Raw genomic sequence first — 13,095 nt, 5'->3', positions numbered from 1 at the left:
TTCGGGGGAAACTGAAGCCCCATAAGCACCCCTCCCGCGCCCCCCTGCCTCCGGCTACGCCCTTGGGGCGCACTTTGGCCACGTCGCAGATCGCTTTCAAGATACGGTGCCCGCACGGCCGCGCCGTAAGCAGCAGCCTCCGGAGAAGAACGCCCCCCCCCCCCCCCCCCCCCCCGCCCCCACCTCCCACGCCTCACCGCATTTCGTCGCACGCAACAGGAGAGTGCGCGCTTCCGGCCGTCCTGGTTCGCATACGCGAGATTGAGTTAGCCGCGATCGCCGGCTCACACTCGCACGCTTTCACTGGCACATGCAGCATACGTCGCGCGGCGACGATTTTATTGCCCTCGGACTTTATACGGGACCTCACGGCGATGGCGACGGTAGATGCACCTAGAGGGTCCATATAACAGCTATTGCAATAAAAAAACTGCTTTCAATTCGACACTCCGATTACTTAACAAAGTATTTTGGCAATGCATATGGCATATTGTTGTGCTGCCACGATCGGCGGATGGCACTGTACTTTGCGCCTGCATTTTTATTGTCATTCTTTGTTGTGCAATCTTCCCTCAGTTGGGGTCAAGGGTACTTGTGAAAAATAGCCGCCGAGCTCGTCACAGGAAGGGGCCGAGCTGCCAGCGTGGCTCGCACCATCCGGGCGTGTACACACCGCCCCACCGCCGAGGGTCGCCGCGTGGGTCGTCGCTGGGGTCGTCCTCGGGCACCAGGCGGCGCGCGAGCGTCCGCAGCCGCTTCTCGAGCAGCGCCGCGAGCTCTGGCTGCGACGGTGACAGGTCGTGCCTTTCTTCCGGATCGCCTGCATCCACGACCAGGCACGGAGTTAAGGTTGACGAGTCGAAAAGTTGGCTAAGGAACTCCGAGGAGGATACGCCTTGCGACCTGTGCATCGAAGGAATGTGTATTGAACAAATCAGAGACCGCGCAGGTCCGCTACGTGGAGGACGACTCGGGAACGGGAAAATGGGCATCCACCTACAAAGCAGCACGTAGCAGCTACTTACAATCAATTCTGTACTACTGCCTCTGAAAGAAAGCCTCATTGCTAAAGATATTCATCCTCGCTGGATGATGCAACCAGGCTTCGCCGTCTTTATATAGCATCTTGTATTCTTTAATACCATAATTCTTAACTATTTGACACCAGGCTATCAGACAGCAGGGCGAGAACGAACTGATCGACCGCCCGAATCGCTTCATAAAAGTGATAGCTGAAGGCGAGCTTTCTTTCTTTTTTTTTTATTTCAAGCAATGCGAGCCTGAATGAAAGGTCCCTAATTGTAGTGAGACTTTAGTTTGCGCAATTTTGATAAAGTGAATGAACGAACAAACTACAATGCACCTCCCGTAGAATTCAAGAAACTGCCTCCGTATGCCGTGTGCAGTGCGCTGCGCCGGTGCCTATACTCACCTCTACTTTCTGTAGATATTTATGCACACGAACATGTAGCCACCCGCCGAGAGCGTTGGCTCACGCCGTTCCTCACAATGCTCGCAGAAGTCGACAATCGCATGAAACCGCATCGAGGCGCCACGTGGTTACCCGGTAAACGTAATAACACGCTCTTCGGACAACTGCCTGGGCGAACAACTATAAACACTTCAGCGTGTTTTGACTGCGCGGATGTATTGTGATCTCCCTGATAATCTTATATATATATATATATATATATATATATATATATATATATATATGTATATATTCGACGCAGCTTCCAAGTGCGAATGTTCTACGTTTGCCCAGACGCGGGGAAGGGGAAAGCCGCAAAATAAGTAAGCTTTTACACTCAGGGGCGTGTTTTGTCTTATTTAACTGTTGCTATAAGATGTTTATGTTTTCTCTTTCCCAGCTTAAACTTAAGTGGATGAAAACACGGGACTCTTTTCAGAAGCGCTCTCACTTGTGCGCGCTTTACCTCCGTAGCTTTCCCTTCATAGCCACAGAAAGTTGTCCGCGAGTATAATTAGAGAGTTTCCGCGTTTCACATGTATTTGAATCAGGAAGTGGGAGTTGGATATGCGTATATATATATATATATATATATATATATATATCATTTCAGTGAGTGTCGTACTCTTTAGCAGCATTGTTTAGAAAGAACAGGCTTTTACACCTAAGAGAAGGCTCATGGCCAACACCCACTTCCTGATTCAAATACATGTGAGACGCGAAAATTATCTAATTATACTCGCGGACAACTTTCTGTTGCTATGAAGGGAACATACGGAGGCAAAGCGCGCACAAGTGAGAGCGCTTCTGAAAAGAGTCCCGTGTTTTCATCCACTTAAGTTTAAGCTGGGAAAGAGAAAACATAAACATCTTATAGCAACAGTTAAATAAGACAAAATACGCCCCTGAGTGTAAAAGCTTACTTATTTTGCGGCTTTTCCCTTCAGCGTCTGGGCAAACGTGAAACCGTCGCACGTGGAAGATGTGTCGAATCGAAATTGCCAAGCGCTGGCGGACTACTTAGCGCGGTAACACATGTGCAGAACCTCCGACCCCGTAGCTTTCCCTTCATATAGCCACAGAAAGTTGTCCGCAAGTAAAGACAACCCCTGAATCGATCTGAATGAAAATTGTTGCATTTAGGAAAGAAGGCTTCATTCAGTCGACTGCAGTAGGCCGTATTGTGATTTAGAGCGTAATAGTTTTTTGCAGTATTTCCGAAAACCGATAAGCTTAAAAAAAATGAAGCACGCGGTTTACATATTGACATCTCTGTACCAAAAGCGATATCGCAGTTCTATAAACTGCACCTGCTATGCATCTGAAGCGAACAAACTTGATATGTGGTAGCATACATAGGATACATGGGGTGCAACATACATGTGAGATATAATGTTTACAAAAATTGCTGAAAATCACACACACACACACACGCACACGCACGCACACGCACACACACACGCTACGGTCGCACTGAAACACTTGCGGAATATTTCAGCGCGGTGCATAATACATCGATTTTGTCCAGATTAGCTGTCTCAATAGGTGCAGCTTTCAGAACTGTGATATCATCTTTATCGCTGAGTTTAAAGTTGTAAACTTGACGGTTCAGTGCGTGTACGTGCCTGGCGTTTGTGCATGCCTCTGCGTGCGTGTGTGTGCGTGTGTGTGCGTGTGTGTGCGTGCGTGTGTGTGTGTCATTTTTTTTGTTCCTTTTACTTTTGTGCTTCAAGGCATAAAACAGCGGTTTCTTAAAGAAGTAACTGGTACGCCAATGGATTTCCTCATACACTTTGAAAATTAATATCTCGGAACTGGTGCTGTCCAGAGAATTCGTTCCCAGTGGATATGCCGTGTGAACTCAGCGGCTATAATTCGTAGATTTAAATATGTGGCGTAAAGCAATTAATTAAAAGTTAATTAGCGTAATTACTTTACGTATTCAATTGGACATTTGGATTTCTCGTAGGAGTAATGGCCGCCTCATCGAGTGATTTAAATCAAGGGGTAGAAGTGTGCTAGCTACCATAGGCAATCTCTAAAAAATTTGGTGCATATGAAAAAATCACCCTATATATATATATATATATATATATATATATATATATATATATATATATATATATCATCATCAGCCTGGTTACGCCCACTGCAGGGCAAAGGCCTCTCCCATACTTCTCCAACAACCCCGGTCATGTAGTAATTGTGGCCATATCGTCCCTGCAAACTTCTTAATCTCATCCGCCCACCTAACTTTCTCCCGCCCCCTGCTACGCTTCCCTTCCCTTGGAATCCAGTCCGCAACCCTTAATGACCATCGGTTATCTTCCCTCCTCATTACATGTCCTGCCCATGCCCACTTCTTTTTATTGATTTCAACTAAGATGTCATTAACTCGCGTTTGTTCCCTCACCCAATCTGCTCTTTTCTTATCTCTTAACGTTACACCCATCATTCTTCTTTCCATAGCTCGTTGCGTCGTCCTCAATTTAAGTAGAACCCTTTTCGTAAGCCTCCAGGTTTCTGCCCGTAGGTGAGTACTGCTAAGACACCGCTATTATACACTTTTCTCTTGAGGGATAATGGCAACCTGCTGTTCATGATCTGAGAATGCCTGCCAAACGCACCCCAGCCCATTCTTATTCTTCTGATTATTTCCGTCTCATGATCCGGATCCGCCGTCACTACCTGCCCTAAGTAGATGTATTCCCTTACCACTTCCAGTGCCTCGCTACCTATTGTAAATTGCTGTTCTCTTCCGAGACTGTTAAATATTACTTTAGTTTTCTGCAGATTAATTTCTAGACCCACTCGTCTGCTTTGCCTCTCCAAGTCAGTGAGCATGCATTGCAATTGGTCCCCTGAGTTACTAAGCAAGGCAATATCATCAGCGAATCGCAAGTTACTAAGGTATTCTCCATTAACTTTTATCCCCAATTCTTCCCAATCCAGGTCTCTGAATACCTCCTGTAAACACGCTGTGAATAGCATTGGAGAGATCGTATCTCCCTGCCTGACGCCTTTCTTTATTGGGATTTTGTTGCTTTCTTTATGGAGGACTACGGTGGCTGTGGAGCCGCTATAGATATATTCCAGTATTTTTACATATGGCTCATCTACACCCTGATTCCGTAATGCCCACATGACTGCTGAGGTTTCGACAGAATCAAACGCTTTCTCGTAATCAATGAAAGCTATATATAAGGGTTGGTTATATTCCGCGCATTTCTCTATCACCTGATTGATAGTGTGAATATGGTCTATTGTTGAGTAGCCTTTGCGGAATCCTGCCTGATCCTTTGCTTGACAGAAGTCTAAGGTGTTCCTGATTCTATTTGCGATTACCTTAGTAAATAGTTTATATATATGTTCTTGGCGTGCATCGGGTGCACGTAAAATAACACGAGGTGGTCGAAAAAAATCCGGATTTCGCCATTACGGTGTGCCTCATAACCATATCGTGGTTTTGGCACGTAAAACCCAAAATTTAATTTTTATTTTTAATGCAGAGTATCAAGCTATGCGCTAGTGTTTACTTACTACGGACGTTGAAGAGGGCACGCGATATGTTCCTTGAGTCTTCGTTTCCAATAAAATCCTCAAGATCGGGTTCCGGGTACCAGCCGTTCGGATGGCCAGCGTCGCCTAAGATGAACTTGTAGTCGCCATTTCTGAGCAAACGCAACGAACAGGACATGCGTGAGACAGTGAAGACTAGTGATGCCTAAAGCATGCTGGAGTGGAACATCCCTAGCACAAGTGAAAAGGTCGTTGCCCTGTGTTTTCGCGCATTTTACTGGCACACAGCTTAGTATATAGTATAGCGTAGCTCTGATTACTTCAAGTAAGGTCTCTGGCATCTTGCGCACGATACACACTAAACCAGCATAAATAATCTATATTCCGCATTCTGCGCCACCTTGTTCTAATCCTGGCACCCTGGCTGCGGCTTGGCGAAGCTTCCTTTTATTGAAACTACATTAAGAGGATACGTGAATATTACAGATAGGGACAATTACGTCTTTTCACTTATTATATTTAGAATAATGCTTACATATAAGAAATAACACTTATAGTATAATGACATCTATTCGTTACAATGATATGAAGATTAATAGGAGGAACAAGTAAGTCGAGCATGCAAAGAAGCGCAAGATCACAAAGATGCTCTTAACGTTATCTATGATGAAAATTCACAAAAGAGAATACAAGCATACGTGCATGCAGCGTGCATATACCAGCGTGTATGCACGCATCACGCAGATATAATGCAACGGAGAGAACCCAGAGAAATCAAAGGGCGACCGAAGAGGGCAGAAAAATACTAGAGAGTACTGACCTTCATTTTCCATTTCGGAAGACTAAAAAACTGACCTAGATGTGCACATTAAACTTCAATCTGCATTTTTCCTTCTTTTTAGGCCTGTAAACGCAGCAATAAAGCCGTATAGACACCAAAGTCTTGGCTGCCTTTTCCTGACGGCGCATCCGTTATGACCCATCGCGCATAACAGTTCAGAATACTCAAATCAGCAAAAATTAATTCACGACAGATCTTATTAGGTGAGTTTCGTTTCCAGAAATAATTCCTACTGACAGAAGCGTGAAGACAGAAGTCAGAAACGAAAATGTTATAAATTGCATAACAGTATAGCCGCGGTAATGCGCACGCCACGCGAAAGTGCATTCACTGAGGCTTAGAGATAAGATGGAAACGCGCGCTGAAATGGCCTTCGTAAAAAAGGATGCGTAATCAACAAGAGCCGTGTCAAGATAGTTGTTCCTGCTTTTTTCCTTTAGAATTCGAGATTATGTTACGTCTTTACACTGAAATTTCAATTTGAAGCCGGAAAAACGGAAACTGGAAATGCTGTGTCAGCACCCCTTCCACAGCTTGTGAGCATGCATAGTATCGATAGATGTTACAAAAGCGAGAGGGTCCGAAGCAAATAGAAATCTACCGTAATGACAGGCAAAGCTTCACCAGATCAAGTTAAAATTGTGGGCAAAATGTACTCCCTGTTGTTAATTCTTAAATAGCTCAGGTGTCGCGAAGGGTTATTCACTCAGACTACACTTATCACGGGTCCATCTTGCAGCACTTCTAAATCTGTCAGTTCTACGGTGGAATCTATAGTGTGTTATTCTGGTTTTCAAGAACCTCATTTAGTTTAAATTCGCGGCAGGTTATACAGGTAATGAATTATTACGACACGTACTCCAGGAAGAATGCAATACCCTGATTTAATCCGGCGTTTCTTGTCGGAAATGCCAACGTCGGCTAACTTCCAACGTACATAATGACACTGTCAATTCTAACGCGGATCAATAGTAGGCAATAATCGGACAAGCTGGACTACCCGCCTGCACCCAAATAAATTCAAATTCAAATAAAAGTCACAAGCGTCCGTCCGTTTGGCAACAATATCTTGAATAAAATACAGCCAATTAAACGAGGCGAGCTAGTCCAAATCAAGGCGAATATTTATTTCGAATAATGTAATTTCTCGACACCTACACATATCCTAACCTCTCATCGCAGCTTCGGCGCGGCCCATACCTGATCGCTCCTTCCAAATGTGCGCGTTTGCGAATGTTGTACACGAATTCCTGGCGCACTTGAGCTGCATCCTCGCTGAGAACCTGCCACTGGTTCACTCCGTCGAGGCTCTCGGGGCCACCTTTTTCGCCGGCCAGGTTCAACAGGGTCGGAAACCAGTCGACCGCGTGCACCACTCTGCGACAAGGGTTGCCACCCGACAATCACAAAAGTCAAAGGCTCCAACAGCGTGATACGTGCGCTGCGAAGCGCGACACTGTTGCGCCAGGTGACGTGGCAAACGGTGTCCTCGAGTCTATATCATTGAGGCTTGCAGATGACCACAGCTGGTCACGTGCAGTACGTGTGCCACAAGAGAATTTTAAAACCGGGATAGTTTGTTTACGTAAGATGACCGATACCGTAACGATAAGATCAATAAATAACGCATGGGTCTGCTCTGCATACTCTAAAAAAAAAAAACGTCAGTTCTGCCCCAAAAGGGCCCAAACAGTGACAGCAGCATTTGGTGCAGTAAGTCTCGCAACGTTCCGTGTAGTATAAGTTGCTTTAAACGTTCGCAGCGGCACGCAAATAATTTTTACTTGACAGTGCGTCTGAATTTGGGCTTTGTTATTAGCACACCCGTCGATTACGACTGCAGAGGTACAGTTTCATCCGAAAAGTTATAGCGGCATCTGTGAGTATTGCGGGTAGAATCCTGATTCATCGCTGATTAACTCACTTCCTGCGCCCGGCCAAACAAAACAAAAGAAGCCTAGCTAGATGTAATCCTTTGTTGCTGAATGTGTCCAGTGCTGTGTTTGCTCGCTTCGTTTCTCGAGAAGTTGTCAATTAAGTTGACCATGTCGGCTGTACACTACTTCAAACGTGTTTCAAAAGCACGCAAACATACTTGCGGTTTGTGTAGCCCCTCTTCTTGAGCAACGGTCCCGCCACGAAAGCCGGCACTCGGGTGCCGCCCTCCCACAGGGTGTTCTTGTTCCCACGCAGCGGCCAGTTGTTCCCGCCTTCAAGAATTTGTCCGCCATTCTGTGAATCCCAGTACTTGTTCTTATAGTATGAGACACGATAGCGAAACGAGGATGAACATTTTGTGCGAAACCTTCGATGGCACGCAATCGGAAGCAAAAGTTCGGCCGTGCCCCCAGTCGTGCGATAGCTTCCTTTCCCGATCTAACTCTTCCATATATTCAGCATTAGTTTTCACTGCGCAGCAGCGGGTGGCTGCTTCCGTAATTATTATTTGTTTTATTTGCAGGAAAGCGGCCGTAGAGCCATCGACGTTTTTTTGAAAAGCTGTAGCGTCACGTGCCCATGTTTAAATTATACGCAATATCAATCAGCCAAGCGAAAAGCAAGGAGTTGGTTCATTAATTTGCGTCGTTAATTTTTTTCGCGTCAGTCACAACGAAATATTGTATTGAATCTCTACAAAAGACTGTCGGTGACATGTGCTGGTTCAAATTAACGATAATGTTGTGTGCATTACAATGACTACACATGCTGTTGCAACTGCTCCTTCGCTAAAGACTGTATTACGAACAGTGACTCAGGAAGTACTTTCTGAGTGGGAAGGGGAGTCTCACACAGGGGAGAAAAGCCATGGGAGGAAAAGGCAGGATTTTGTATGGCGTTTTTTTAAAGAAAAAAGGACGCATATTGTGATTTCTATACTTTATTTCTAAAAACTTTAATCAGATATTTCGCTCATATTATTCATGGAATATTTCGTTACCGCGCAACTCTTGCACTGTAACACATTTAGCCTACAGGGCTACTGCAGCTAATCGCCCTATAATAGCTTATATAAACACTAATTATGTGCGCACTTCATATGGTAAATTTAGAAAATGCGCACACACACAAGAAACACAAGAAACAGCTTAAACCAAATTTTCAGCGAATCACATCACTCTCCAGATTTGCACATATTTATTAACAAAAATATCCATGCTGCAAGTTCTCTTTGAAAGCGCATGCAAAAAGATAAAGTCGCAGTTTCGGCCGAAAGGCGAAGCATCGACTGCGATAGCAAATTAGTGGACAGCTATACGAAGTAAGAATAATAGTTCTATTGGCCCTATAAACTTGTAAACATAAGTACACTAACTAAATTAACAAGCATCAGGCGCGCACAAGCAAACATGAACACATCTGACTCGATGACCGCGGAAACTCGCTGTCAAAGCGCTGTAGTAAGGAAGCACGGTAGCAGCAGCGAGCGAATTGACGTTCGTGCAGCGTCTCGCATCAACGGGAACTAAGCTGCGAAAACAAAGCGCAGCGCGGACTCTGTGCCGTCCCGCGTCACAGATTGCTTTCAAGATACAGCGGCCCGGAGAAGAACGCCCCCCCCCCTCCCTACCCTCCCCCCAGAGCCTTACGGGCGACGGAAGACGGCGCGCTTCGTCCTCGCTTTCCTTGCTTGCGTGCGCTAGATTGAGCCGCGATCGCCGGCTCACCCTCACACGCTTTCACTCGCACATACAGCATACGCCGCGCGGCGACAATTTTATCGCCTTTTGACTTTTACGGGACCACACGGTGACGGTGACGGCGACGGCAGAAATGCGCCTGGAGTGTCCATATAATTGTTATCGCAATAAAAAAGTTAATACATACTTATTTTATACTGCACACACGCACAATAGACATACATAGGAACAGTTCTACATTTTTACTTGCGCGACGTACGAAAGTCAGTGTTCCGCAGCTGTACTCCTCACAGTAATTGCAGTATGTCAGGTGTTTCTTCTTTTTTTAGAAGGTCCAAAGTTTTTAAATGTTGCCTGTGGCAGATAGCGCAACTCTAACCCTTGATCTAAACTACACGATGAGGTCACCATTAGTTATACGAGAAATCAACAAGCTTCATTATATAATTAGCATAATTGCGCTAATGAACTTAATATTTCACTCCTTTACAGCACATATTTAAATCTATGATTTTTGCCGGTGAGTTCGGAGGGCGTGTCCCCTTGGAATGAATTCTCAGGATAGCACCAGTTCTGAGATATTCATTTTCAAGGTGTACGACGAGATGCATTGGCGTTCCAGTTACTTCACTTAAGAAAACGCTGTTTTATGCATTAAAGCCCGAAATAGAGGTAATTAAGATATTTGGTGGTAACAAAGGCGAAGTTAATTAAGACAACGTTAATTAACATATAGTTAATTAAGACACTAGAACTCACAAGCTTTGGTGGGAGAAAACAAGTAATAGGAAGTAACAAGGCATCCGAAAGAGAATGCCAACTAATTTAATTAACGTCTTTCACCTTCGTCCTCTTTAGCGTATGCTAAAGTGACTGTCAATTTTTCCTCTTTTTTTTTTTCAAATGTGCATGCGCCAGTACTTAGACCTCATGTTTGTCCGGGGCACGGTAAATAAATAAATTAATTATTATTATTATTATTATTATTATTATTATTATTAGTAGTAGTAGTAGTAGTAGTAGTAGTAGTAGTAGTAGTAGTAGTAGTAGTAGTAGTAGTAGTAGTAGTAAACATGGGAGTGTTTTCGCCTGCTAGAACCTAGCGGAGTAGAAGTCCAAGCAGTCGCGGCATGTTTTGTGGCCAATTTCTCATCCTTATACAAAGCTTCAGTTTTCAACGCTGGTGTCAGTCATCAGCACACGACGGTTCCTACGTCTAGTGCTGTGTTGCTTGATGAAAAGCTCATCAGCCAATGCTTTAAGCGCTTGAAGCCTTTCCGATCCTGCGACCCTGATGTCATAACCTCCGCAATTCTAAAAACTTACGGCAGTATATTTGCCCCAATATTGATTTCTATATTTAATACCTCTTTGAATACTTCCACTTTCCCTCAGACGTGGAAAACTGGTCGTGCTTATCCTGTTTTTAAGTCTGGCTGTAAAAGCGATGTCTCAAATTATCGCCCGATTTCTCTTCTCTGCGCCCCTTCCAAGATTTTTGAGCTTGCTCTCCACAACATATTGTATTTTTCTGCGAGGAACTCACTCATTCCGAATCGGCATTGATTTCTCACCGGCCGCTCCACTATCACAAATCTCGCAAGTTTCATGACACAGATCTCCGCGCAGGAACTTCAAAAGGGGCAAGTTGACACCTTTTACTGTGACTTCAGCAAAGCTTCGTCCATTCGTCCAAAGTCGTCCATTCACTGCTTCTGATCAAGCTTGCGCAGTTTGGCGTTGACTCGTCAATTGTCAATCTCTCGCGCAGTTATCTTCTTGATAGATCATGTTATGTCAACGTCGATGACCAAACGTCTTCTTTTTACACGGCAACTAGCGTCGTCCCTCAAGGACCCGTACTAGAACCACTCCATTTTTTATTTTTATTAATGACGTTCTTCCCGCTATTGGAAATTCTTCGTTTCTTCTATATGCCGATGACATCAAGATTTCAAAGGCAATTCATACTCTTGAGCACTGTCGCATCCTGCAGTCTGACCTGTTTTCTTTTTCTGAATGGTGCAAAGATAATCAATTTACCTTGAATGCTGCTAAGACCAATGTCATGACTTTCACAGGCAGAACAGCAAGCATTTATTTTTCTTATTCTGTAGATTCTGTACTATTGTGTAAGGTGTGTGAGATCAATGATCTCGGTGTATTCTTCGATACAACCACTTTTCAGCTCAGACTAAACGCGTTGCAATGCGAGGTATGCGCTCTCTTGGCTCTGATGGCAGACTATCGAGGGGTTCAAGTCTCCTTCACCATTCCGCAAGTTTTACACAACCATCTGTCTTCCTCAACCCGAATACGCGTCGGTCGTATGGAATGGTATATCTGGATCTAACAGTGACATTATAGATCGAGTCCACAAAAAGTTCCTAAGCATACATAATCACCGCTTTGCTGACACGGGCACCGAACCTCGTTCTAGCGCTGTCGGATTATGTTAATTGTCCTTACTTCGCTGCCGACGCATTCGCGCTGACCATCTGTTTCTTTTCAAACTTTTTCACCGTACCCTCACCTGCCCCGAACTCCTCAGTTGTATCCTGTTTTGCATTCCACGCAATATCACCAGAGAGCATAGACCTTCCTATGTTCCTGCCCGTCATCACCATTTCACCGTCCACGGAATACGGAGTCTTTATAATGTTTATTTTCGCGATCTCTATATTTTTCATAACCCGCTGTCATGGTTCTTTTCAGAGCTTTGCGTTGTTGTATCATAGTTTCACATATTGTTCACCTGTCGTTCTCCTCCTTTTCCTTTTATATTCGCCTTGCGCCTTGCTGTATGTAAACTCGTCTTTTCAAGATTTTTCTTTTTATTAATAGCCTTTTACATATATTCGCCTGCTGTTTCTTTTTTTATGTATGCGTGCAACAGCACTCAGACCTCGTGGTTGTTCCTGGGCACAGTAGATAAATTAATTAATTTATTTATTATTATTATTATTATTATTATTATTATTATTATTATTATTATTATTATTATTATTAACAAAAAATATGTATTAAGTATTCAGCCTGTATAGACATATTTCAGAGTTCATTTCCTGTGTTTTGTATAAATGCAGAGAATCATGCTGTACGATTAATTCCCTTTTATGCCCACCTCCTCCTTTCTGTTTCCATATTTGTTTCTCTGTCCCGCATTGTTTTGCCTTCCTCATTTGTCTTCTCTGTACATTTTGTCTCACGTATTACTTTTTAAGTGCACCAGTACAAAGGCTATGTAGCTGTTTCTGAGCACTATAATAAACATTTGATTGATTGATTGATTGATTGATTGATTGATTGATTGATTGATTGATTGATTGATTGATTGATTGATTGATTGATTGATTGATTGATTGATTGATTGATTGATTGATTGATTGATCATTCTATTGGCATCCCCTTCGAAGCGGGGCGGCGACAAATATTCACCTAGCCTACTTGAGGTAATGAGGTATTATATAGATGCATATCAGTCTAGCATTTTGATTGTGACCTTCATCTTTCTCTCCTTCTTTAAACCCCTGGTACTGTATTCTACGGTTATGTATGCACGTAACGACTCCAGTTCTATCAGTCTTTTCGCTCCTTTTTTTCCACCAATACTCGAAGTCTCTTGC

General features: G+C 43.8%; 1 protein-coding gene across 2 annotated transcripts in view; it reads right to left on the bottom strand.

Moving 5' to 3' along the window:
* Positions 1 to 526: 526 nt before the first annotated feature.
* The window catches only part of LOC126546230 (arylsulfatase B-like), a 32,113-nt gene continuing 19,544 nt past the window's right edge, over positions 527 to 13,095 (bottom strand). Inside the window, exons 8-11 of one of the 2 annotated variants that reach the window (XM_050194384.3) lie at positions 7,927 to 8,063; positions 7,032 to 7,208; positions 5,012 to 5,142; positions 527 to 820 (exon numbers count right to left, since the gene is read on the bottom strand). In XM_050194384.3, coding sequence (XP_050050341.2) covers positions 618 to 820; positions 5,012 to 5,142; positions 7,032 to 7,208; positions 7,927 to 8,063 — 648 coding nt within the window. In that variant the 3' untranslated portion in view covers positions 527 to 617. Of the gene's footprint in view, positions 904 to 5,011; positions 5,143 to 7,031; positions 7,209 to 7,926; positions 8,064 to 13,095 lie in introns of both variants that reach the window. The other variant, XM_055062178.2, reaches the window with a different exon arrangement.

The sequence above is a fragment of the Dermacentor andersoni genome, chromosome 1, assembly GCF_023375885.2.
Source record: "Dermacentor andersoni chromosome 1, qqDerAnde1_hic_scaffold, whole genome shotgun sequence".
NCBI lineage: Eukaryota > Metazoa > Arthropoda > Arachnida > Ixodida > Ixodidae > Dermacentor > Dermacentor andersoni.
Note: the sequence above shows the minus strand (reverse complement) of the source record. Positions and strands in the feature narration are given on the sequence as shown.